The sequence below is a fragment of the Amblyomma americanum genome, chromosome 2 (genome assembly GCF_052857255.1).
Source record: "Amblyomma americanum isolate KBUSLIRL-KWMA chromosome 2, ASM5285725v1, whole genome shotgun sequence".
Taxonomy (NCBI): Eukaryota; Metazoa; Arthropoda; class Arachnida; order Ixodida; family Ixodidae; genus Amblyomma; species Amblyomma americanum.
In genome coordinates, this window is record NC_135498.1 from 107,129,270 (window position 1) to 107,157,055 (window position 27,786).

The following is a 27,786-nucleotide window of genomic DNA, read 5'->3' on the forward strand; positions in this document are numbered from 1 at the left end:
TTCTTCCCACTGTGCGTTGCTCAGACGGGCGGCAGCAGTGTCTTGGTGCGGGGGGTTCTTGGTCGGTCTCGCCATCCAAACTCGACAGCGCTTTCGCAGGTAAGAACATTGTCTACAATTTGAATGGGGTCACGAACAACCTTGTTTCCGCACCTCTTCAATGCACTGTTAAGTTGCACACGGTAGTTAAGTCTACCTTTCTTGAAATTTTGGGCGTTAGCACAGGCGGAGGCTCGTCTGCAAGAAAGGTGTGATTTCAGTTCCAACACCGTCGGTAATTACGCCGCAAAAACGATGCTATCTTTAGTGTAAGGCAGGGCCTGCATCCAACTGTGTGTACCTTGGCACAATTCGGCTCACGGTTTTAGCAACACAGTCGTCACTCTACGGCGGTTGCGCTTTCTGCTCCGAGCGTTTCTGAACAAAACGGAATCATTGCCACTCATTGTAACACGCCTGCCCTACATACCTTGGTACCATCCGCTGTCGTCTGCTCCCCAGCCGTCCAAAGTTAGGTTCATGTGCGGATAGCGGCTATGTCGTGCGGAAGCCTATTGAGCGTCCTCCTCAATGCTTAGTCAAGTTGCACTGTGGTTGCCAGTTGTGGGCCCATCGGTCGTCACTGCTTATACAGGGAGTGAATATATGTCCTATTGGGTAGCAGAGCACGCCCCTCTTAAACCTCATCTGCCTCATTAACGGCCCGCGCATTTGCCGCAACTCGGGACGCCTGCTTGCTGAGAACGATATCACGCGAACACGTCGCCGCGGTGGCTCAGTGGTTATGGCGCTCGGCAGCTGACCCGAAAAACGCGGGTTCGATCCCGGCCGCGACGGTCGAATTTCTACGGAGGCGAAATTCTGGAGGCCCGTGTACTGTGTGATGTCAGTGCACGTTAAAGAACCCCTGTGGTCGAAATTTCCGGAGCCCTCCACTACGGCGTCCCTCATAGCCGGAGTCGCTTTGGGACGTTAAACTCCCATAAACCATAAGCGATATCACGCGAACCGACTCCTATGTACCACAGTAGCTAGTTCGTAAATGGTTTGCCTGATGCTTCAAGCATAGCTTGGACGACTAAGTGGGTGGGGATAAAGCAACGTGCTACGTCAGTGTCCGGTGAGGAGTGAATTAGCTCGGAAATGCATTACTATTGATGGCGATGCCACAGACAGCGTTATGTTGGAATAGCCTGGAAGCTCGAGTAGCCATGTGTCCAGCGCTTATGGATTGGAAAAAAAATCTACTACAGCATTAGCCTCGCTGGAGGTAACAATCTTGAAGGACAAGCACGTTGTGCCTTGACAATTTTTAACGTTTCTACAAAAACGCGGACGAAACCTTTAAAGCTCTACGTAGGTACCGCCAGTTCCTTGTGAGCCGGGTTTTTCTAAGAATGGCATCTGGCCAGACCGCGCCACGAGTCGGTTTGCCGGGAGCTGGTTTTGGCGTTGCGAAAACCTTTGCAAATCCGATTCCGCGACTACAAAACTTTGCCGGCGCTTGACAGTGCCGCCTATTTCGCTTCGATCTTCGCTCGCAGGGAGTCCGAAACTTTCTGCCATGCTTCTGTGGCTGCTAGTGATCAACGTGGTGTGCGTTGCCGGTATTGGCGTGAAGAAACCGCCGGCAACACCGCCACACATTGTCGTTGTTATCGCCGACGATCTGGTGAGTGGCGTGAGCAAGCACCATCGTTTGACACTATTTCCATTTTAACCGCTACTGCGCTCTGCGACAGTAACTTGAGTTCTGCCACCGAGAGCGCTGCTTCGAATAACTTTGCTCGAGCTAAATTAACATTGTCTTTCTTTTTTATCGTCACTGGATATCGTAGCATCCTGCCGCAGTATATTTCCCGCTCAATAATTTAATAATTTAGTTTGCCTTTTTCTTAACCTTGCTGGTCTTGCACTCAGAAAGCATTTTTCCTTTCGTATACTTGCGCAGGTTGCCGCAACCTCCTATGTGCTTTACAGAAATGAGCCTTGAGTTTCCATTGACATTTTGTTGAGCCGTTTTTGGCTGAATGACTTTTTAATGAAACATCTGAAGTCCTTGAGTTTACTCAACTATGAATTCGCAAAGTTTTCGTTGAGCACTTCACAGCGAAATACTGATTGAGTAGTAGATACTGGTTTTTGCTTTGTAATAGTTTTTGCGTTGCGGCCTTGCATCGTTCCCATGTGCTCCTTCCCGTGAGCCGACGGCGGGCGGTTTTATCTTCCCGCCTTCAGCTGCATGGCGCTGTGCACAACAACGTCCTTCGCTGTGCTTGTTGGGTAATGTTTTGTGATGCAATGAGATCAAGCGTCGTGTGTTTCGTGTGGACAAGTAATCGTAGAAGCTTGTGTGTCTACGCATATCTGTAAACGCGCTGTATCAGGAACGCGGTGAGTGTGAGCCGATGTAGTGTATGACGTAGCCAGGGAAAAGCATACGTTCCGTTCCGGCGGACGTGTGGTTAGTATTATCACGTGTACCGGAAAAGGTAGTTTCATTTGGTTAAGGCAGCTGACTTGCTTATTCATGAGATTGAGTGCATATTCGTTCGCTAGCGTTTTATGTCTGCTAGGAAAACACGAACAGCAGTGCGGCATTTATTTCCATGAATAACCAGAACTACCGATAATAGCCTACATCCCCCCTGCCCAGAGCCAATCTTACTCAATGACAAACAGGTGTAATGGATGGTTAATTCAGGTAAATAAGAGCAAATCGAAATTCGTGCAATTGTGCATGAAAACATTCACTTTGCCAGCATGCTACAAGCAATAACCACTGTTAAACACTCTTAACTTCTGTTAACAACTTTGGCGCCTAGATCACAACCAGCCTAAGGTAGCCACCTCTTAATGAGAAAATATAAAGGTGCTTAACCGCAGTTAAGCCACTTGAATTAAAAATTTTATGGTGCTCTTTTAACCTTGGAGCAGCTACAATGATATTAATTGGCTCCGAACTGGGCTATGAGACACATCTATGGAGCCCTAAGGCTTAGAATCTAGCTCAACTATGAGAATATATTTACTTCATTCGCAATGGGCAATTGAACAGAGGCCCTTCAATTCTCACCACTATAGCCGGGCTGCTATAGAAAAACTGCTATCAAGTCTAATTCCTTGTCTGCGACACCTGTCATGGACAAATTCTACCCAATTTGCGCACTCAGCAATAATCTCACCGGTTTTCACCAGTGGTGAAAACTTTTTACCAGTAAGTTTTTTCCTCGAGCGTTCTGCATTCAGAAATTATCTTCCCGCAGAAATTGTATTGACCATTATGAGCAGTTCCATGAAACATTCGCTAACATTGCGTATTTGGGCGATTTTTAATCCTGTGTGCCTTCGGTATTTTTCTCTCCTATTTGCCTTTTCTATTCGTGTGACTGTCTGTAGTGCATCTGGCCTTGTGGCGGTGTATGATAAGTAACTAAATAAATGAATATTTACGGTTTCATCGCGGCAACTCTTTATTTTATCTATTCCCATATCTTCGCTTTCACTGCCTTTCACATTACTTAAGTACTAGTTATATTTATTTATCCTCATTACACAACTACAAACGCACAAGACTGGTCCTTATTACACCACAACTCTACGCCAGACAGTCACTTGTTGCTTTCCATCGTGCAGCGAACTTGTTTCCTGCGACGATAACCTGTTAGACATGTATGGCGCTTCAGGACAGCACGCATTCCCTTTTCGCATATACGTGCTGTTAGTATGTGCTCATTTCCTAAGCCTTCCGCACACGAGTAGAGTCGTATCCTGCTCGTGCGGTATCTGTTTGTTGGAAGCCGGTTTACAAGGTGATCGTTTGAGAGTTTGGAAAACTGCTTGCCGCTTTCCTCGTATTACTTCGTTCTTTGCAAACAGCAGACTCTTTACCCTCCACGCGTGGTTTGCAGCGCGTGTTGGTGCGGTGCCAGAGTAGCAATGCGTCTTAGGCGGAAGCCTCATTCGTTTTTCTTCGTTATATTTTCTGGCCTCTCCCCTTATTAGTCCGTGACACACGTGCGACTCTTCTGTACTGTTGCAGTCGCAAGCTTTTTTTTTTCGGGAGTGCTTTTGTATGCTTTGCCTGCAGGGTCGTACAATCGATGTTTGCGGCCAATTGATTTCCTTGGCACTCGCAGTAGCTTCACCGCCGCCTCGGCTGGCCTTTACAAGTTCGTTTTTTTATGAAGCTGTAACCGGGAAGTCAATGCAGGAATTGCCTATATTAAGCATTTCTGGGTAACAGGGGAGTCTAACTCTGTTGTAGAGCCGAAACCTCAGCTACAGAACTGCTTGCTGAAACAAAGTCGAATTGTTTCGTCAGTGAAACCAAAATATATGCACCGAAATTAAGTAAACAAGGAAAACAGCCCAGCGCTATAGTGTAGCCGTCTCAGAGGATTGGGTTTCATTTCAGGTAAAATGCGAAGAGCGGCTGCATGACGTCGTTTATTAATTTTTTTTTGCTGTCGCCTGTGGACACATGGGAATACGAAATATGCGCTTGTTAGTCGAGAAAAACTCGCGAAGTACAAAAATTGTTTGATCCGAAACGTGAGCACTGTCACGCTCATGCACATATGTTTCTCCAGTCTTAGTTCTTAATAGATTGAAATATCTTTTTTCGAGGTGCCTAAAAATGCCTGGAGGAAAGCGCAGAGGGCGCGCAGCTTCATTTTAAAAATTGACTCTTCTTTCAAGATTTCGTAAATTTGTTCCCCAGTTTCTTTTTATAGCATCGGATGTATTTTTCGCAGAAAATAAAATCAGATGCTTACTCTACGTTCTATAAAACTTTTTATAAGAATTAATTATCCCTTAAGTAGGAGGAAATAGTTTTTTGCAAAAGTAAAAAAAAAAAAACGGAACGACCATTTTTGCACAGCGATTAAGAAACCTTTCTTGACAGTTTTTTGGACAATTTTAAAGGTATGAAACATTTATCAGTATTCATAAGCAATAAAACATGTAAAATATCCCGGTTGCGAAATAAAATTCTGACGACGTAATGCCCCCCAAAATTAAATAAAACAGCTATCTCCTAAAAGGGTGTGCATACTGGCAGCGGTTTGCAGCTTCAAAGCACGGAATCTCTAAAGCTGCCACAGTAGATGTCCGGTAAACCGTCATCTGTTGTTCTCGAGGCACTACCACGTGTACTCGGTTCTGAATGAGACTTGGGGCCTGCTTATTCACCACACTGCCTTAATTAAAAGAAAAAGTCTTCGGCGCTCCTTATCCTCACTGACGGACATTCTGAGAAGCCTGCTGTGTAATTCCACGCAAAATAAAATAAAAAAACACCCAAATTTCACGTCTTTAGCACAAAACGAACGCGCAGAAAATATCGCCAGAGCTTCAAGCATATAGAGTAACGTGTCTATGAATTGCAAATATTTGTGGCAAAATCCTTTCGTTTATAGCACCGGCTTGCTCGTGCCTGGGTTTCACACAGCCATGAGTCTGCTTTCTCAGATGTAGGTTACAGCATTTGGCATGGGCAGTTGCAAGGGTTCAGCTGAACAGGACGCGGTAGGAGCGAGTGGCTTCCACGTCATCCGATTGTAAAGCTGTGTGCATATCGCTAGCATGCGCGTGGCTGGCTATCCCAATTTTAGAAAGGATATCGTTGAAAAAGAAAACGGGAACAATAAAATTAGCTCCTGCCGCTGTCGAAACGAGACAAGCTACAGTTTCCAGAGCTTTGTACTAAGCATCCGAAAATTGTACGCCACGTGCCAGGCGCTTTTGTCGATTCACACAAGGGTAGTTGAATGCGATCTCTCCACGTCGACTTCTAGTATTAGGATATGATGCAAAGCCTCGTTTTTTCCACGGCGAGAAAACACCTCGTTCGACTGCAAAACGGTAGATGCCGGCCATTATTAAACTATAAGTGATGCATGGAATGCCGTTCCCAGTGGATTAGTGCTTATGGCACTCGGCTACTGGGCCAAAGGAGTTGGAATTGAATCCTGGTCGCGGCGGCTGCATTTGGATGGCGGCGAAATGCAAAAATGAGCGTCCAGTGTGTGACATCAATATTCTTGTGCCGACGCGGTGGCTCAGTGGTTATGGCGCTCGGCTGCTGACCGAAAGACGCGGGTTCCATCCCGGCCGCAGCGGTCGAATTTCGATGGAGGCGAAATTCTGGAGGCCCGTGTAATGTGCGATGTCACTGCACGTTAAAGAACCCCAGGTGGTCGAAATTTCCACGGCCCTTCACTACGGCGGCCGTTATAGCCTGGGTCGCTTAGGAATTTTAACCTCCAAAAACCAAACTAAAACAATATTCTTGGGTACCCCAGGCGGGTAAATAAATCCACAGCTTTCCACACAACGTCTCATATCCTCAAGACCTTAACCCACGTATACCATACCATACCATACCATACCATACCATACCGTACCATACCATACCATACCATACCATAAAATACCATACCATACCATCAGCCATAGGCTATTTCGCGTTCAGTCAGAGTTCTTGTTCATAAGCAAGTACATGTGTAAGCATTGTTGGGTGTTTTGCTATGAAATATTTGTACAAGTGCTTAGTTGGAATATTTTGCATGGTCAGAGTTAACGTTGAATTTTTCTCCGGTAAAGCTTATGGCTGCTATTTACCTGAAACCTCTGCGCGCAATTCAAAACTTTTCAGGGCTGGGCTGACACAAGCCTCCATGGATCGGCCCAGATCCCCACGCCTAACCTAGATGCACTGGCCAGCATGGGTGTGCTACTGAATGACTACTACGTGCAGCCGCTCTGCTCGCCTTCGAGAGCAGCATTGATGACAGGACTCTATCCAGCACATAACGGTAAGGCTGTGTAGAAGATTGCAAGAACCATCCGAACACACGTTTTCACCAATGCGGATAAGCTCCGGTTTTTCTCCACGTACAAGAAAGATGTTTTCTGCTTAAACTTCATTTCTTGTTCATCGGAAAAATAGACTGTGTGGCTCTTTCCGCTAACTTGACGGTTCTTCGGAAGTAGAGAACGTTTAATATGAGAAAATAAACATGCACTTCAGGCATTTAAGGCATCCTGATGTATTCCAGGACAGACGAGCTTTCGGGTATTCAGAGTGTTATCGAGCAGAGGCTTTGTAACAGAGTAAAATAAACTTCGTCGACGTTTACGCTGACCGAAGCTGTAAAATCAAAGAATTAAAAAGGTTTCGTAATGTAAGCCTCATTGAAACTCATGCCATCTGTATGTGACGTATATCACGTCGAATTCACAAATATAACACATTATTGATGTTTGTGATCTTACCCATGATGTGATCCCACGCTAATGGGCGGTTGAAGAGAAAAAAATATTTATCGGAGAGCAATAGCAAGGGCGCCCGGAATCAATTTGAACCAGATTAATCAAACCCGCCGCGGTGGCTCAGTGGTTAGGGCGCTCGACTACTGATCCGGAGTTCCCGGCTTCGAACCCGACCGCGGCAGCTGCGTTTTTATGGAGGAAAAACGCTAAGGCGCCCGTGTGCTGTGCGATGTCGGTGCACGTTAAAGATCCCCAGGTGGTCGAAATTATTCCGGAGCCCTCCACTACGGCACCTCTTCTTCCTTTCTTCTTTCACTCCCTCCCTTATCCCTTCCCTTACGGCGCGGTTCAGGTGTCCAACGATATATGAGACAGGTACTGCGCCATTTCCTTTCCCTTCCACCTCTTCACGCTGCTCTCTTTCAGTCTTTATCTCCCAAATTCCCCCCCCCCCCCCCTACGCAGAGTAGCATGCCAGCGATATTGAAACGCCGGCTAAATTCTCTGTTTTTTCATTAAAGAGTCTCTCTCTGTCTCCTTTCCCCGAAAACCAATTATTATTATTATTATTATTATTATTATTATTATTATTATTATTATTATTATTATTATTATTATTATTATTATTATTATTATTATTATTATTATTATTATTAATCAATATGCAAAACCTAAAATTTGAAATGCACTGATCGTTGTTGATCCTGAGTTATCACTGCTAAATTCGAAAGTCGTTGGCGCAACCTGGATGCACTACACCAGAGGCAGGAGGAGGAGGAGGAAAGTTAGGAAGGTCAACCAGAAGAATAGCCGGTTTGCTACCCTGCACGGGGGGAAAGGGATGAGGGAAAAAATGATGGAGAAAAGTTTGTTGCAGGAAATTAGTCACTATGCAAATTCACAGCGTTCAGTAATGTCACAGCTTATCGTCCAGGCCAGCAGTCTTCAAAAAGCGGAGCAGTGCCCTGGAGGCCTTTACCACCGACGACCTCCACGGCCAGTGTCCGAGAATCTTCTTTTCCGTCAGTGGGCGCAGGTCTAGATGCTCCAGTGCAAGGCAGATAAACTGTCTTTCGGCGCTGTAGGCAGGAAATCCACAAAGAGTGTGTGCTATAGTCTTATCACACCAGCAGATGGCACATGCAGGGCTGTCAGCCATACCTATTAAGGAGTAGTGCTTGGTGAAAGCTACATCAAGTCACAGGTGACATAACAAAGTTGCTTCACGTCGTGGTAGGCCGGATGGAAGCAGAAGCTTCAGACCTGGTTCTAAGAATTTTAAACGCGAATGCGAGAATTGGCCTGAATTCCACGCGGCAAGCGTGATGTCCCGCGACAGTGGTCTAAGCCTACCCGCTGCGTCTGCTCTCGAGGTGGGGATGAACACACAATCGCCCTCAAGGTGAGCAGTTCGCGTGGTGGTTGCCTGCGATGCCGCTGTGTCCTGGCAGCCATCGGTAAACAATGTCGTGCCCTTTGTTGATGGATGTGTGGTGGAGCTCTCGGATTTCCGCCACAAGTTGTTCATGGGACCCATGGCGAAGAGCAAATTGTAAAGTTTGGAGGGCTGGCTTTGAATCAGTGAAAAGAGCCCATTGGTGGGGTGTTTCCTCACTGATATGCTCAATGGCGACACGAATAGCAGTAAGTTCTGCACCAGTCGATGAAGTCCGGTGTGATGTTCTCACTTTCTGAACTATGGACCTTACGAAAATGACCATGGAGCCCGAGGAACTGGAAGGGGTCACTGAGCCATCAGTGTATACGTGCAGTCGGTGTCCGTGTTTATCATTCAAGTATTGTAGAGTGGCGTGTTTCAATGCTGTTGACGATAAACCAGCTTTCTTTTTGATGCCAGGTATGGAAAGAAGCACACGAGATTGATGCAGACTCCATAATGGAGACGACGGTCGAGAGGCCGGTGTAAATTGGGTTGGTAGGAAGTCGTAATAGGCATCAATAATTGTCGCAAACGATGAACTCGGCCGGTTAGCAGGAAGACTGGCAAAGTGGTGTGCGGGAATCCGAGAGGTGGCTAATATGCGCTCTCAAGGCTTCGATTGTGACATAGGCAGTCACAGGACACTCCTGAGCGATGGGTACTGTTGCGGCTGTAGACGCGCATTTTGGCATTCCTAGGCACGTCCGCACAGCTTGAGCCTGAACACTTTGCAGATACCGTATGTTCGTTTTCATCAAGTTTCCAATTGCAGGGATACTGTACCGAAGGAATCCCAGAAATAGTGCGGTGTACAGTCGCGGTGGCTGAGTGGTTATGGCGCTCGGCTGCCGGCCCGAAAGACGCTGGTTAGATTCCGGCCGCGGCGGCCGAATTTCGATGGAGGCGAAATTCTAGAGGCCCGTGTGCTGTGCGATGTCAGCGCACGTAAAAGAACCCCAGGTGGTCGAAATTTCCGGAGCCCTTCACTACGGCGTCCCTCATAGCCTGAGTCGCTTTGGGACGTTAAACCCCCATAAACCATAAACCAAACCAGTGCTATGTACAGCTGGAACATCGAGGCACTGATGCTCCCCACGACTTTCCTCCGAGAAAGGCGAGAACGTGAACGATCGGTGTCAGTCGCCTTTTCATGTACGGGACATGTGGGCTCCATGTTAGATTACGATCGATGATAGTCCAAGGAAGCGATGGCTTCTTTCGTAGGGTATTGTTGACCCATTTATGCGTACATGGTAATGGGACATGCTCTTGCATGTAAAGGCAACAACCGAACATTTTTCAGTAGAAATCTACAGACCTTGCAGGCGGAGGTAGGCCGCAACAATGCCTGCCGCCTTTTGAAGCCTCGAACTTGTGGTCGTGTAACTCCTGATGCCCAGATGCAAATATCGTCTGCATAGACTGAGACTCTCGCCGATTATGGTAGTATATCGAGAAGGCCGGCAAGCGCAAGATTGAAACGCGTTGGGCTAAGTACTCCATCCTGTGGAACCCCACGGGAAGTGTAATGTGAAGATGTTGATCCGTCTTCAGTCAGCATAAATAGTGATCGGTTGGATAGATAACTGCGTATCCAGCAGAACATGCGACCATCAAGTTCTGGAGCTTCCAGAGAGTCCAAAATAGCTTGATGAGTGACGTGATCATACGCCCCTTTAACATTCAGAAATAACGCCGCGGTCAAGCGCTTCAGATGCTTCTGATGTTGAACTGATGACACCAGGTCAATCACGCTATCAATAGACGAACGTCCCCGCTGAAGCCCGGTCATTACATCTAGGTATAAGTGATAGCGCTCCAGATACCACTCAATTCGCGTAAGTACCATCCTTTCCTTGAGTTTGCCAACGCAACTAGCCAATGCGGTTGGACGGTACGATGCTACGTCAAGCGACGATTTTCCAGGTTTAAGGATTGGAACCAAACGAACTGGTTTCCACGCGTCTGGAACTGTACCCGCACACTATGATGAGTTGAAGTGGGCTAAAAGAACACGTCGAGCCTCCGGACCAAGGTTTGCAAGTGCAGAGTATGTTACTCCATCGGGCCCCTGCGATGAAGAGTCTGCAACCAGCTATGGCGGCGTCTATTTCTTCCATGGAGAAAAGAAGGTCCATTCGCGAATCCCTAGATCTAGGCACTTAGCAGCAAATGAGAGTTGTGGATTGGTTCCTGGGACCCGCTATTCTTGCGCAAAAAGCTTCATCAATCTCCGCTTCGCTACGTCCTTGGTGAAGTGCGAGAGACTTGAATGGTAGGAGCTGCTGAGGAGATGTTCGCAAACCACGCACCACACTCCAGATGCGTAAAAGGCTTTCGAGGATCGAGTGATTCACGGAATGCTTTCCAACGGTCAGCCTGCAAGATTTGAATTCTGCGCTGGATTCTCTTCTGTGTGCGTCTTGCAGCCCTTAAGTCGTGCAGCGACTGTGTGCGCATGTATCTTCTCTCTGCTCTTCGTCGAAGTGATCGGAGGCGCTGCAGCTCCACATCGAAGTCTCTGAACTTTGGCATTGGAGTGAAGAAGCATCTCGCGTGTTCAATAACTCCAGAAGCAGGTGCGGGTATACTATAAAAGGGATGCTGCTCATATACGAATAAGGATTGCGCTGTTCAGAGAATCCGGTGTGGACGGGTAAGTTTCCTACATATCTATAGAAGCTTAATTTTTCGAATTTTGAATTCCGGCAAGCTGCAGCAAAGTGCTCCTGCACTAGCCCTGCTCGGCGTCGCTTAAAAGCCATTCCAGTTCAAAAAATGAGCGCATTTTAAGACTGGAAAGGATTTTAGGCAGCGCCGAGCAGAAATATACTATTAGGACGGTATTATTGGCGCGAGATATGCGCGTTAAATAATTTGGCTAATTAAACGAAGCGACGTAAACTGCTTACCAAGCTAACGGGGTCTACGATATTCGCTGCAGATGCCTCTAGGAGACATTCTTGAATTAGACCGTCTTCTCCCTGCTTGATGCAGGTGTTCGGGCGCCCATTATGGCTGCGCAAGTGGGTGGCCTGCCGCTGCAGTTAAAGATTTTGCCTGAGCATCTCAAGGATCTGGGCTATGAGACGCATGCCGTTGGAAAGGTAAAGTTGCCGAACATACCGAAGAAACTCGGCCCAATGTGGAAATAACAAATAGAGAGAAGGGGTAGATGAAGAGCTTACAGGCCGTTCTTGAATTTGCATGGTCAGTTCGCAGTTTTGGTCATAGGCTACGTTAACATAAAGCCACCGCTGTGCACGATGATGACCATTGCTTGTAGCTACCAGCTCATGGCACCAGTAAACATGGCTTGAAGATTTGGGGATTCTACAAATTTTACGCTTGAAGTCACTTTTTTTTCAGCTCATTAAAACGAGAGTTTGCTTCCACAATTACCTGCGCCTATATTGCTAAGTAATCCTTGTTTTTAGAAGAAGCGTATTGGTGAGAATAAAGAAACAGAAAAGCCTACATGAAGTACGAACATGCATTTGACATTCGGGGACACCTTGTTTGCTTTGAAACGGATTATTTTTTGTGCTTTTAATTTACCGACAGGCAGGGTTGCTTTGGAATTGTGTGTTTTAGTTGAGGATGGGATGCGGTGCAGATAACAAAAAAAGTCAGCACTTTCCTCACATTTCCTGTTTTTTATTGCAGTGGCATCTAGGCTACTCGAGCTTCAATTACACACCAACATACAGGGGCTTCGACAGTTTCTACGGCTTCCACAATGGACCCAATGACTACTACCACGGAATTCTGAAGAACGTAAGTTGAGGCCGGCATGGACGGCCTTTTGCACAAAAAAAGTTGTTGCGATGCCTGAATTGTACGACCGGGCACAATTTGGACAACGCAATAGGGCTTGTGGTGGGGCGCGGGCAGTTTTTGTTTCAAGGTTAACGAAGTGCGAACGACGAACAGAAGTACCCCTCAATCAGAACTATCATAAATCGTTATATTTTCAACGAGCCAGTGTAGAGGCAAAGGTTGTTTCCTTTCCTTAGCCCACAGGAGATGTGCGCCTCGAGTTAAGCATGAATATTCTAGGCAAGATTGCTGATTTCAGTACAGGCAGAAAAATAACAAACCCGCGCTGCCTAAATGATCATTTGCCCAGTTTATTGTTTTTCCGCACTTTGCAATCATGCATACGACAGAGGTAAGTCTGCGCTTCTCCAACGTAGAATATTAAACCAGCAAAGAAGCTGCTTATTGGAACTCTGAGCATTGGTCTACGTTACTCGCTCATACTGAAGACTGTGAAGGGTCTCGGTTCTTTCTTAAATCGAGGGATTCGAATTTATGATGAAATAAGATGGTGAATAATAGAGAACACTCTGGAAAATCGGAGAGCAATACTTAGTTTATGCTGCGGCGTGGAAGCTTGGAAACAATGGCTGCGTGTGCGGCTGTTTTCTATTTGGTAAGGCACATAATAACATTAGCACGCTGAAGCGCTCATTTAGACCTAATGGGACCATAGTATCGAAATTACTACGAAAACACGCTTCTGGCAGCATAACGTGGGATTGGTTAGCTATCGGTAGCTTTTGATGGGAGCGTTGAAGGGCTGGTTTTCACAGTATGGCAGCCATGCGAGGCGATAGCTGTTCTTTTTTTCTTTTGACTAAAAAAAAGGGATTAAAAATCGTCGGTTGCGCGCACACTTCAATAATGGGCTTGCTTTCTCACCATAACATTATCCTGTTGTCATACCTGGCTGTGGCACAAAAGGCTTTAAGCCTAGACACTTGCTCTTTTAAAGGCAAAATAGATGTCTTAGTTACTTTCAAACTGGTGAGGAAGCCGTTTAGGGCAACATTTGCCCATTATTTCGGAAAATCTTGGAAAGAAAAGCCCAATTAACGGAAGACTAGAGGGGACATCAGGCTGAGGAAGAAACTCCGCGGTATAAGTTTGTATTAAAAAAACTACCTGAGCAGCAGTAACACTTGACTGTGGTCGGTTATTAAATTCTTTAATTGTTGCAAATTTAAGAACTCATTTCTCTAAAAAGCTTGGTCGGATGTGCAGCCTTTCCTCTCCACCAGTTTTTTTTTTGGTATCCTACATTCTTTCGCCTAACTACTTAATGGGTCGGGTCACCGTGTTTAAGGAACGTCTTCCAAGGTGGAGTTGTTGTCACTTAAAGTAATCAAAATTAACGTCTACATTTGGGGGCTATGCGGTATCGGTGTTTTCCATTGCAATCATTTACTCCCTTTTTACACGAATAGGCGTTTTCGTTTACAGTGTGTGGACAGATTTTCAAGTGCAAAGGTCTGAGAACGTTGTAGTTTCTTCTGTAACAAATGGCCATTCACGATTGAATTACAACGATCTTGCATAAGTGTGAAAATTAAAATATAGCTGTCTGTGTAGTACGAAAGCATAGCGCACCAATGCATTTTTTCACCTGAAAAGTTGATTATCGTGTGCGTCTTTTTTCGGCTGCAGGAAGGCCGCAGAGGACTTGATTTCTGGAATGGCACTCATCCGCTCCCGCTTGAACAGCGCATATATTCAACTACGCTATTCAAGGATCGGGCCAAGTCGATCATTACCAATAGGAACACTTCAAAGGTAAGAGCTCGTTTTTGGCTAGTGTGAACGCGGCCGCCATACTAAATAGTGATTAAGTTCAAAGCATGCCACCGTTTTTATTCGGACAGTTTATATGTTACGAAATAGTGTGTTGGACACACGTTGCAGCCTGACCAATTTGTTTACATTACCGCACGGAGGAGTCAAGGAAACGCGGAGGCAATGTTACGTTTTCAACGCGTTAATATTGAAGACGAAAAATCTTGCAGTGCTATGTTATGCTGTCGATCATGTAAAATTATTGCTTTCCTGCACATTATGCAGTATGTTTGGCGATGAATCGCGCACATTTTGTTTACAAACTGTTGCCTCGGGCTGTTTCAGTGAGCTCGTCAGGTTGTGCAGGTTTTCGCCTTTCACTTAATTCCGTGACTTGCTACAACTTCTTTCCTTAGTTAACATACTCTTCATAGGGTGACTGGAGTGAGGAAGATTTAATGGCGTCGAGATATGACAATTTTCCATGCAGTTCAGTTCGGGACACATTTGCTTAGAATCGAGGCTCCCTTTTTCCGAGTAAACAATGCTGAGCATATCAGCTTAGAATAGATGCGCTGTCACATAAGATCATCGCCAGTCCATTGAGCAGCCAAAAATTTGGGCTCTTTGACAAACATTGCGTGCTTGCCATTAGTCTTAAAAGCCCCCGCCTCCCAAATTGTTGCAGCGGAAGCGAGAGGTGGTTCATAACATCTGTAGATTACGTCAGACCTTGCCGAGATAATGTCACTAATAGTGCCACCACGGAACGTTTAGCATTTGCATAGACACTGATTTGATTTGGTGAAAGCTATGCCAAAAGGAATTTTTTTCATCAATCTTCTAATAAATGCAGGAATTAAGGAGATTTCTTCGCGATTTTTTATCCTTATTTTTGTGCATGATTCTCGCTTGTTAGGATATGTAGTTATGTTATGTTTTCTCTGGATCTGCAAATAAAAACTTCTCGAGTAATTTCCCCTGTCTTCACTGAAGTTCGGTAACTGCGTGCGTTAAGCTTAGAATTGAGCTCGTTGCATCGAATCTCAAACTCCGGAGGCGGGGCAGGCTTTTCATTTGCACCCGCACTGTTACACGCCATTGCGAACGTTGAGAGTACGCTAACTTGCTGAACACAGTGTCGCAGGTTAGACTTCCTACAGCGGCGGCCAAACTTTGATATATTTGTCCTCCAGTTTGGAATCCTCCTGTGTGGGAAGGCTTCACTAAGTGGGCTTCGTCGACACATTAAAACCCACAAATTGAAAACAGAAACTGGTTAGAGAAGCAACAAGTACTAACCGATTGAGTTTTTGTTATTTATAAAAATTAGTTGTATACCGCGGACTTTCTGGCTATTTTGGTGTTTGTCTGACAGAAAGTCATTTATTGTCGACAAAATGGAATTTGAATCTTTTTCTGCTGCTCAATTCACACTGGTGACATTTATACCGAGATAGATTCCGTGTTCATCATTTGGAAATGAATGGCGCTAAGCCTAATCGATCTGGGCGCATTGAACTGGCTTGACGTCCAGCAGTCCCTTTGCGAAAATGCCGGCGATAGGAAGACGTATGCGTAATATTCGGGACTTTTATACCTAACACGGCCTGTTTTTAGTGAGAGTAGCGTCTTTGTCCTTAGTGCGCGGTAATCTAACGATAGAACCCAATTTCCGTTTGCCCTCAATGTCCCTTCAACATTACCATCGCAGTGGAGACTCCATGGGCGTGGTGTGCGATACTTCGGAGTGGTTAAATACTCAGCTCAACGGTTAGAGAACTGTGTCTATTCGTTGTTGCCAACAGAAAGCACTATGTGACAGGCAACACCGATATCGTTCTTCATTTATGGCGTTCAACTTGGTTTTACACGAACTGAACGCAGCCTTTGTTCCTGTACCTGGCCCACCAAGCAGCCCACAGTGCATACGAGCCAGAGCTCCTGCAAGCTCCGGAGGATAACGTGAAGAAGTTTCGCTACATTGGAGACCGAAACAGGACACTGTTAGCAGGTGCGTAAGACACGACTTTAAACTGAGCCAATGATGCTGAATAGAGATCAGTGATAAAGATCAGTGATGAAGTGCAGAAACTGTTCCAGAGCTGAAAGTGAAGACGCTGGCAGTAAGATGATGCCACTAAAATACATCTTGACGAACAGTGATCCTTAAATTTCAAGCTAGCGCTATTCTAAAAAAAGAGCCAACAATTATAATGTGCTGTCAGCCGAAGAGATGCTATTTCACTTTAGTCCGCAGTTTAGCTTGACCCTTGAAGTAAATGAAGGCTTTATGGGCCAAGGTTTACGCCGCTGTCAGTGTATTAGTTTTCAACATAATAAAACAATAACTCTTGCCTTTTGCATGGAGTGCATGACGTTGAAGAAACGGCACAGTTAAGAGCAACAAAATGCCTGTTCTGGCGCGTTGTGATATTGCAAAGAACTTCAAAGTTGTTGGCGCGCGATCAGGTTTCCTAATCATTCTCTGGCGATGTGTAAATTTCGCTTGCGTAAAATATTCGGAGTATTTTCTTCAAACTAAGCTCTATCCATTTGCTAGATTCCAGGAAAGCGGAGTTCAGAGGAAGCGTATGTGGATGTGGACGCATTTCTTAAGAATGTGCATGCAGCCTTTGTCAAAAGTTGAGCCCAGTGGGGTGTGTTTCTGTGGCCCGCTGGGTGACTCGTAATGTCCTTTCAGCGTTTCAAATCTCCTGAAGGTAAGATATCGTCTCTTGCACCTTCCTGTGGGTTGGACTTCTACAAACACAACAGGAGTCTCACAATAGGGCTTCAGAAGCAAAGCTCCTGGACTGAAAACTTTTGACAAAGGCTGTATGTATTCTGTGCACCTTTACACGTCCTCCCTTGTGTTTACTGTTCTGAAAATTGACCATAACTTAAACCTTCTTATATGGCTCGCCCGCTAACTATACCAACCGAGCCGCGGGGGCAACTAGTCAATTGTGCTGGGAGTTGCCACAGTCAACAAGCATGGGATACTTCGACAGCAAATACGTTGCCATGTTAACAACTCAAGACGTTTGCAAGACTTTTGCGCGGGTTTGAATCGTGTGTCTTCGTCCTTGAATTTATTGCAATCTTAGTTTTCCTTGTTACTGTCTCTTCAGCACATGGCACATAAGTGCGTGGATGAAATTAGGCGGGTGGATGAGATGAGCTTTGCTGGCTGCAGCTCGCGCAGGACCAGGTTAGTCTTAGGTTATTGTAAGCCTCCTTTACAGAGTAGTGCACATAGGTTGATGAAGACATAAGCGCGGAGCCCATACCAAACATTTCGGGACAGCAATACTTGAAAGTTTTTTTTCGTCTCTGTGCAGTTTAGCGTAGCAGAATGGATTCCGTTCCTTTTTTTTCTTGCAGGAATGGTGGACGCCTTGGACCAGTCCGTTGGAGCTCTCATAGAAGAACTGGAGAAGGCAAACATGCTTGAGAACACGGTGCTGGTTTTCAGCACGGACAACGGCGGACACCCGTACACCCGCGACGACCCTAACCGGGGCTTCAACTGGCCCCTGCGTGGAATTAAAGGCACAGTCTGGGAAGGCGGCATTCGTGGAACAGCCTTCGTATGGAGCCCACGCCTTAAAGTAACTCGAAGGGTCTCAAACCAGCTCATGCATATTACCGACTGGCTTCCGACGCTTTATTCTGCCGCAGGTAAGGACTCGTTGTGTGTTTAAAGGAGTGTTGACTCCCAATGACGCCTGGCACCCATCGGTGATGTAGTCGGTACAGGCTTTTTCCAGGCCTGGTGCTGGGATTCTCGGGGTTGAATGCTTGCAAATGGGTCTTAGACCCAAATTTTTTTGAAGAATACCTTGTGCCATGACATTCTTTGGCCAAAGTTTCCCTTTCGCCATTAAACATCATCATCATCACGTAGTGACATTCTACACAGCAGCTATTGCTTTTTCGCCCCTTAAAGGAAGAACCTTTAGTGGTACTGGTTCATAAAAGTAGCGTAATCTTAGTACTTAATATACACAAATACATGACCTTTAAGAAGTAGTGGCAGCCTGCGCACGATGAGGGCTATCAAAGATCTAAAATGCTAGCCTTGACTAAGTACGCGTGTAAAAAGGCGAAGCGGTGGCCCTATTACGAATACCCATAGTCCACAGCTTACCACATCGATAGGCAATGGAGACGTAGTGCAGATACACAGCACGGTAGTTGTCTGCGAAACTGGCGCTCTTAAAATGGAAGCCCTTCTTTGCAAACAACTTCTACGGGACCATGATAACAAGACAAGCATTCTGTCTTCTACTTTTGGCCGCAATGAATCAACCGGCAATGAATTAACTGGCTCCTTCAGGGCGCATGTTGCAGTCGTTTGTAGGCGTAATTTTGCAGTAATAATCTGGCCGTTGTGCTATAAGCGGTTATCAAAACGTGACCCCATTATATGTTGTAATGAGGTAGAACTGCGGAGCAGGTGGTTAAGGAATATAACGATGGTACCGTAACCACGAAGGGTTTGAGGCCTTTAATAAATTACTTGTTTGGCCACTGAGCTGATGAGTCGTTCAGGAAATAACTTTGGGCCGAATAGTAATTGGCAATGAGGAAAGGAAAGGCACAGTAAGTGTCACTGCACGGGCAGGGGCACTATTTTTTGTTCTTTTTACAGTCCCACAATAATTTTGGTTCTGTTACGGTGAGGTGAAGTAATCTTCCAAAGGCAAAGCTTAATCTTCTGCATCGTTCGCCTGCTTGCAGTCTAGTTCAGTCAGGAATTTTTTAAATGCCAAAGATTGTGCACTGAAAGTCGCTCTTTGAGCAACAGGAATAATTATATACTGTTTCCGGGACGCACAAGCTACTACTATGTCAGAATTTTGCGCAATGGAGAAAGGGGCGCTGCATCTCGGGAAGCTTGCTGCGCAGAGTACTGGAGATTCTTTACCCTCGGGAATAAAAGTAAAATCGCTTAGTTATCACTACCTCTTGTGAATAGTATAGTATTATTTTTACTTGCTTCATTCGCGCCAATAATGAGTGCAGTCATTGGTTCAAATCTCCCAATCTTTCGCGTGATTGAATACATGCTCGTCACGTGACACTTCCAAGCGCCTTCTTTTTATCCACTAAAACGGCGACGCGTTCGAACTTGCGCTTGCACGTGCCAGTGCCCGCGTTCTTTTGATTCTGGACTGACTTGCGCACGGATGGAAGTTGATGAAGGTGAAGACTTCGAAAGCACAGCGTGACGAGCTGGCAGTTAACACGCGGGATTTTAGGGTGCAGCGATGGCATACTGTAGTGATTTGCAAACTATATGCCATCACCGGACCCTAATATACCGCGTGCTCAACTGCCAGCCCCTCGTGTTGTGCCTGCAACGTTATCGCCGACATCAACTTCCATCCGCGCGCAAGTCAGTCCTTCTTTTGCTGGCCCCTTTAAGCCCTGCTGATGACGTTCATGTAGCGCGCTCAGTGTCTATGATTGCGTCGTTTTCTGAGGACTAGTGCGCCTTAATAGGTTGTCCTTTAACCTTGGGACAATTAGAAGATGCAATTGATCGACTGCTACTTTCGAAAACCGCAGAAGGTGGCAGCTGCTCAGAATTTTATAAGGCATTTAAATCTGTTTGCTCCCATGGCCGCCTCCAAATTTTTGTGACCGGTATGTGGGATTTTTGCCGCCGTCGTTTACAAAAAGCCAATTTGTCTTAATACCAAAAACTGGTGAGGAAAAACTACGATTTGTAGAAAGCTACAGGCCTATAATGCTTTCTAATTTTAACATTTTCGCCAAAGTACTCTGAAATCGGCTACAGCTTTCAATGTCTACTTTGATTTGATCTCGTTAAACATGTGGCTTGAGGAGACGGTCAATGCAGTCGCAGTATATTGCAGTGACACTCATGAACCAGCACTGCAGCAGATTGATCTGACAAAGACGTTCGTGCGAGTGTGCAATTGATTTCATTTTTTCTTTTAAACCACGTCAGTCTTGGTTCAATTCTTTATTTTGGGATACGTCTTTGGTACAAAAACTGTTCCACGCGCTTGATTGTAAATGGTTCTCGCAACCAGTCTTCATTCAGTGCGCTGTGAAGCAATGTTGCCCACTGTCACCGCTGCTTTTCTCACTAAATTTGTAGCCACCTTGCATAAGTATCATTAACAGTACAGCCGTCTGTGGTTTTTCTGTTATGGGTCACTAATGCAGATCACCTCTCGTTTTTCTTGGTCATAAACCAAGCACCGATGAGCTTATTCGTTTAACGGAGAAATTTATTCAGTTTGAGGAGATGGGGTTAAGTGTTTTGAGAGTTTCAGTTCCTTGTTTGGAATGTGGGGATCGGTACCTGCTGATTATACTGGTATGCAATGGACACGTAGGCCGCCCAAGTACCTTGACGTCTCTCTGAGTGCCTGTAAGCATAGTGCACATCACTGTCAACTCCTCAGCGCTACGCTTAGACCTGTGACCCCCATGGTCTCTTGATTTTTGGCAGGGCGGCTGCACGTAACCAGTTCCTCGCCTTTATAATTCCTTATTTATTCTAAAATATTCATTGTACAAAACTTTTCCTTAATCATTTTCAGAGTTTTTACCTCTTTTTTGAATTTGTCTTTTGAATCTGAGGCGTGAAAACCTTTTCCTGCATGTAAGCGCTGGCAGGGCTTGGTTTAGATCACTTGTATGTTCAACAGATATGTTCACGTTTCATGTTTTTACACGACACTACACACCATATCGTGCTTTAGTTCTTCCAAGTGAATTTAGTTGATGTTTTGCCGAACCTCGTTGTGTCTTTTAATGTTTCTGATAGTACGTGTTGGTGAGGTTAATGCATGAGGTGTACTTAGCTGTTCGTTTCCCCACTGAGTTCATGTTTTCAGTGCGAAGGAAATGGTTGTAGAATAATTTAATTCGTATGCTGTGCCCTCCATGCATGTACGCGTGGATGCGCTGTGTATTTCGGCATACCGGGCCATGACGTATTACCATGACGTATTACATATACCGGGCCATGACGTAGTAAAGGATACGCAAAACGCCCCTCAAACCGTGTACAGGCATCTTTTTCCATAAGCTACATAGCGAATCATTTCCAGCTAAAATACGGTTAGAATACGGTTAAAAAATGGCGTAATCGGTAATCTACATTCTGTGGGATGCTCCAGAAAGATTGGGCATAATCACCAGTAGCAAAGGTGCACTACTATTCTGGGATATCTTGAAACGGACATTGAAAACGACTTCATTCGACACCGCATTCTATATGATATCTAACTGCACTGCCATTTGTTGAACCCTTAGACATATTCTTTCTAATCGGACAACACAGCTTCTAGAGAACACGCACGGTGGACCGACATTATGAATAAGTTGTTTCTGCAAAAGGCAACTTCAGAAAAATGATTGTTCATCTAAAGCAAGTCTATGCTGAGACCGAGCTCGAACTGGAATGGCACTCACTTTTAGTGCTGTGTTCTTCATGGCCTTTTCGCCTAATGCTGAGTTATTTAGGTGTGTCGGATTATGCATCTTTTTGATTTGCCATTGTTTTCCTCATAACTTGTTCATAGTTCGTACGTAGTTCATGTACATAGAACATTGTACCCCCGTAATGAGTACCATGTTGAAAAACAAAAAAAGCTAAAAGGTGGCAATGGAATAGCGGTCAAGTGCAGCAGTGAGCGAAAGTGATCAGCTTGCGTCGTTTCGAGTTCGAATCCCCCTCGCAGGTGCTAGGTTTATTAAAGTTCTATTCTTCGGACGTCACACCTCCTCGACTAGTTATTTCTATGACGAACTGACGCCACCGTTGTTCTCCGATGCGGCTTGCAGTGCTTTCTCATTGTTTTTCATAATTAATATGTTATTAATATGGCACACCGGTGGAATGGAAAGAGAACTTGGTCTGACTGCAGCTCTTCACACTCAATTGCTTTCTGTAGGAGGTGATGTGCAGAATCTTGGCTCCCTGGATGGAACCGACATGTGGCATGCTCTGTCCACCGGTGCGCCATCACCACGCACCGAAGCGCTGCTGGAATTCAACACCGAAACTGAAATCGCAGCGCTCCGCTACCTTAACTACAAGATTGTGCTGGGGAACTACTCGGAGGAAGTGAGCGAGCGCTACAAGGTTTGAATTCTCCCTCTACTTTGGGCTCGAGTTTAGGGCGGTCGGTAGGAGCTGTGCAATATTGTGATTCAACCAACACAAAATAAACGTAATCGATGGTGGTGTGTATGTAGAGAGACCCTGGAGAGAGAAAACTTAAATGAGAGGAAAGGGCAGAAGGCAGCCAGTGCAACAAGGCCCTTCCGTGGTATACTACACACCAGGGGGAAGGGGAGGAATTCGAAGAGTAGAGTAGATGAGAAGTGTTATGTCATAACGCAACGAATTGCATGGAGCGTCCAGGATCGATGTTATCACGCTGTCGGGTTTGCGCTCCATCATGCAACAAAAAGCGCAGTATACACAGTTCATTTCCTACACACACGTGCATGCACATGCTGCATCTTTGTGCCTGCTTGCATGGACGCAGATATCTTGTGTTATGTTGGCGAGTTTGTCTGAGTTGTCGTGCTCAAGGGCAAAGCGAAATAGGCAATAAACAATGTGAAGAAAAAATGTAAGGATGACGTCGCAGACTTCGTGGGGCGAAGTTTAGGAACCGCCACGTTGCAAGAGCGTTATCGTAGAAAAGTGCTTTTAAGCGAACACAAAACCAGTTGTGTTGCATCAATTCCGTAAGCGCACATTTCATGCAAAAAACTGCCCTGATCCAATCTTCCCGCCCTATAGATTATGCACAGGCAGAAAGAACTACGTGAAGGCCTCGAAACCACAGGACCAAGGACTAGTTCGCTCCTAATTACCACAGTAAGATGAAACTCAAGGACACAGTGCGACAAGGGGCCCTCCAGCCAAGGGGGTAGACCGTTGGTCGCGATTTCATAATCGATGCCCTACCGTGATACCTGAAGTGACTCGCAGGGGCCTCCGCGAAATGGGATTAACCACGATATTGAATGCAATTAGCTGCTACGGGAGCAGCAAAGAGAGAGAAATGTCATAGAAAAGTGAGCAGCATCGAGTAGCAAGAGCAAGTAGTAGGCGACTGCGGAGAAGGACTACATCCGTAGACGCATATTCGGTCATTCCAGCGACGGTGGCGGCGCCACGCGGCGAGCCGGTGATCTCTCTGCGCAGCGCGTGCAATCGCAGTGGTTAGGAGCGGGAGATACACGTCAAAAATGAGCATATTCTATTGTTCTACGATGTGCGAACATTCCAAGCAGAAAACACGTAAAGAGTTTAAAAAGCAGTGGTTAAGTGCATTCTGCAGGTTGATTACGTGTTTGAGCCCAGTGACCCGTCTGTTCCTCAGCGACGTACTCTGCTGACGCCACGACACCGTGTGTCAATGCATTCCTATTGGGAGATTTGCTCATTCGGCCAGCGTAGCCTATTAGTTGCATGAAAGAAGTGCAGTGCTTAAACACTGAGCTAATATGAAGTATATTGGTCATATTTTAAGGCGGACGTTTGCAGAAAACAAAGACGCTTCAGTCCATTCTAGTCTGGATTAAACACGACTTTCTGGCCACAACGTGACTGCTAAATGGCGATTTGAAAGGCAAGAACTCCAGAATTGTACCTTCAGTTCTCGGACATAATGCGCAAAGTGGATGAATAACCACAAACGTTTCTTGGCAACTGTCGTCTGCTCACTCTAACAAGGCGTTTTTCCTTGCTAGTCAAAAACATATTTTGAGCGCTAATTTGGACTATTATAAAGCTCGGACGACCCCCTGGCTGCCGCTTCAAACAACAGCTACTGTAGTCAGGTACAATTAAATCTGCATTAAAGCTTCACCCACATTCAGGACAAAATTCCGAAACAGAATTCCTCTGTGACAAAATAGAGACCGCTGGCAAAACTTTTGTTTACCCATACAAGCAGCCAATCACGAGTCAAAATTGTAGGCTCAAGGGTTCTGATCTTTCTGGCTTCATTGATACAGCCACATTAAAAAGTTGATTTTGATCACTGTTGTAATTGGTAAGTGCAGTTATAATACGCTATGGACCGTTGCCAGCGTTGCCAACTGCTGATTTTTTTTTGTTTCCATTTGTGTCCTTATAAGATCAGCGCGCAATAAATACACATACCGTATTTATGCGGGTAAGGGCCGCGCTCGTGTAGGCACGAAATATAGTCACTTTTTGAGTCGTTAAAGTAGTTTCTTTCCGCTTTCGGGTGAGTGCCCAAAGAACAAGAATGTGAACGCGCAAAAAATTAGAGATCAAAGTGTTTGTCGCGCTTTACTATGCTGAGTTCGCAAGTTTCGGAGTTTTTGCGGCACTTTTGTAGTAGCGATTCCATGCTCATATCGATAAAAATTTAATTCGCGCCTGTAATGCAGCCAAACTTAAGCATAGGCACTTTTTAATAACCGAAAATCATGTACAGCTGCTTATTTACTCTAAATATCGCTCCAAATGTCCCACAATGTAAAGAAGCCGCTTTGCTTCAGCAGAGACGCACGCTGTGGCATCGGCACCATCACCGCCTTGTCCGCCATGTGGTGCTGCCGCCGCGCCACCTATAGGCGCTGGAATGACCAAATAAATGACATAAAACAAGCACGAATCAAAATGCTTGAAACTTCAAAGTGAATTGCACTTGCAGGAAAAAATTCTCAGCCTAGAATTTGTCTTATTATTAACTGCCCTTAACTCTGATCACCACTGACACTACTTTGACCTCTGGCTAACCACTCGTACTTATCCATCTTACCGCTTACGCATATGCTCTATGCATTTCGTCGTGAGGGTTCTCTCAGCGGTGTAACCAACCAGGTTCCCGAGGTGATGAACTACGCTATCATTGTCTTCCATCATGTATCGCAGCGAAAATGTGTAGTAGCTTTAAATTCCTGAGCGCATTTTGCATTCAGGCCGTCACCGGAAGACCCAATATTTGACCAGTGGAGAAAACTCTGACCAATCACTTGATGCTTTCCTGCATTTGAATCACAGTTCAGGCTTCAGACCATTGCTGTGAACATGCTCATTGGCCACGTGCAAGGATAAATACGAGCCTCTTCGGTACCCACCTTCAACTGTCACATTTTGCCAATGCCCCAGTGCGGAAAATACCTCAGTGTGATCGCTCTACCTTCATTTGTAATTTCTGTCTATATATTTATATGATAACACAATGCTTGCCTTGCCACCCAACGCACCCACTCACAGGACAATGGAGATTCGTGCCTGGAACACTAACAGTGTTTCCTACGCGTTATAATTCATAATGAACTTTCACAAACTTGCCGAAATTTCGGTATGGACAGTCCAGACTGCTTTAAACTGAGTGCATCAAAAATTTCGTTTTTCCTTGATATTTCCGCTATGGACTGATATTGTCGAAGTCTTGTTTTCTAGTACTCAGTATAATAATGTTAGTAGTGTGCTGGCTTTGAAGATTCACGTGTGTATCTTCAACTGTGAACCGTCCACGCTCCTGACTCTGCCATAAATGCTTGCCAAGTGCATAAATAGATGACGCATCAGAAGTTGTTTTGATTAAACGTGCGATATTAGGCAGTACAGTACAGTAACTGATGCGGATATAAGGTTACTGCATGGATCGAAACGTTACTGCCTACTTTAACCGCCGATATTGCGAGGAGGAGTACAACTTTATTAATGGTAAATTCGCTCTTGTTTAGAAATTTCTGACACTTTCCTGTGGTCAAGTAAGTTTTGTGCTCGTTTGAAACATTTAGGGATGCAAATTATTTTTTTTTAATCAATGCTTCCTCTGAAGCGAAGTGCGAGCTGTAAAGTAGCCTCACTCCCCAGCGCAACTCACCGGTCCTTAGACATGATCACTAGCAGTGTTGTCGTGGCAACGTTGCACGGAACAACATGCACAACCAACATCAAGCGCTCGTCTGAGCTTAGGAATGAATCTTCCTTAATATATTGAGCATATGGATAGCATTCTTAAAGAGTAAAAGTTGCGGAAAGTTGTAAATCTCTCGCAGGTTATCGGGCGAGCGCACCCCAACAATGACCTGGATTCGTTGCAACGGAACTCGAGGGCTGCGGGAGTGCTGAAGAGGCTTTACGGCAAGCCACAGCTCTTCCAGCGCGGTTACGATAAGAGCTGGAGGCGCAGAGCGGCAGTCACGTGCAATGAAGGTCCCACCAACTTCGACACTGGCATCTTGATCTTCGTGTTTGACCTGGAATCCGATCCCTGTGAGCTGCGCAACATGGCTGCCAGGAACCCACTGGTGAGAGGGGCATGAATTTGACGACTAGCGGGGACGTCTGTAGTGTCGCTCGATTCTTACATTCGAAAAGACTCCTGTCACGAAGGCAGAAACCTGCGCAGTTTTGTACGCACCATATGTTGTACAGTCACGGACAAGTCCCTGGACCAGGCATTCCGTAAACAACGCCGCTAGCTCTATTATTAGCCGGTGGCCAAAGGCCCCACTTGAGCAGGTGAAATTCAATATTCCGTTCTTCCACCTGTACAAGTATGGTCTCTAGTAAGTGGCTAATAACAGTGCTCTTGGCTTCGTTTACGGAGCACATGGTCCAAAGACTATTCTCCCCTACTGTACGTGCTATCAGTTTTGTACTCCCAACTGCCGTTCCTGCCTTAATGTCACGAGCTGAGTGTACCTGCTAATATCTGCGGAGTCTGTCCGTTTGCTCTCTTCAAGAAACTGGTTGTTATGCTCACGAACGGCCATGAAATATCACAGAATACTACTACTGCTGTATTTTGACAAGTTAGTGTAGGTTTCTTTCCTTTGAATTCACATGAAATAAAAAAAAATTGGTGCGTGAAGACTTTTTACTCAGACATGTTTACTGAAGCTTTCAATTTTTATTGCATGCGACATTATAAAAAAAAAGAAAGGTGTTGTGTCAAAGATCGTAACCAGTGGTACAGTTCGCAAACATGCAGAGATGTTGAAAGATATGTAGATATTAGCGTGATGCAAGCCGGAATGATGACAGTTTGCTTTTTATACTTGCAGCTGCTGAATAATCTGCTGGCGAAACTTGGTGGCTATATGAGCACACTGCATCCTGAGATCGATAAAACAATTGATCCCAAGGGTTATCCTGAGAACAATAACGGCAACTGGGCGCCATGGATCTTCTAAACTCGATTGAGAAAGCCTAGTACTTACATACTCAACGAGAATGTGCTCACAGAATGCGGCCGACAAACGTTCGAAAGCGGTTTTTCCTATCGAATGTACTTAATTTTTATTCCGCGTGTGAAGACTTTGTACAGCTTTTATCAGTGATGTAAATAAAGAGTACACAGCTCAGAAGACCAAATCTTGCAATTACCTTTCCTATAGTGCGGGAGCCACAAGACTTCTGGAACTTAAGAGACGAGCTTTGGTGGCGTCAGCGCAACCACAAAATCGTCGCT

General features: G+C 45.4%; 1 protein-coding gene across 1 annotated transcript; it reads left to right on the forward strand.

Moving 5' to 3' along the window:
- Window positions 1-27,688, forward strand: LOC144121736 (arylsulfatase B-like). Its single transcript, XM_077655103.1, has 11 exons — window positions 1-99; window positions 1,545-1,672; window positions 6,662-6,821; window positions 11,717-11,826; window positions 12,386-12,496; window positions 14,189-14,314; window positions 16,202-16,328; window positions 17,702-17,998; window positions 22,258-22,448; window positions 26,369-26,620; window positions 27,380-27,688. Exons 2-11 carry the CDS (start codon window positions 1,565-1,567, stop codon window positions 27,506-27,508), a joined length of 1,611 nt encoding a protein of 536 aa, XP_077511229.1. The 5' UTR covers window positions 1-99; window positions 1,545-1,564; the 3' UTR covers window positions 27,509-27,688.
- The last annotated feature ends 98 nt before the right edge of the window (window positions 27,689-27,786 follow it).

Excerpts from the sequence above, each read along its gene's own strand:
- LOC144121736 (XM_077655103.1), top strand. The coding sequence starts at position 1,565 with ATGCTTCTGTGGCTGCTAGTGATCAACGTGGTGTGCGTTGCCGGTATT. Across the intron at positions 17,999-22,257 it reads GACGCTTTATTCTGCCGCAG|GAGGTGATGTGCAGAATCTT; the intron begins GTAAGGACTCGT and ends TGCTTTCTGTAG. Across the intron at positions 26,621-27,379 it reads TGGCTGCCAGGAACCCACTG|CTGCTGAATAATCTGCTGGC; the intron begins GTGAGAGGGGCA and ends TTATACTTGCAG.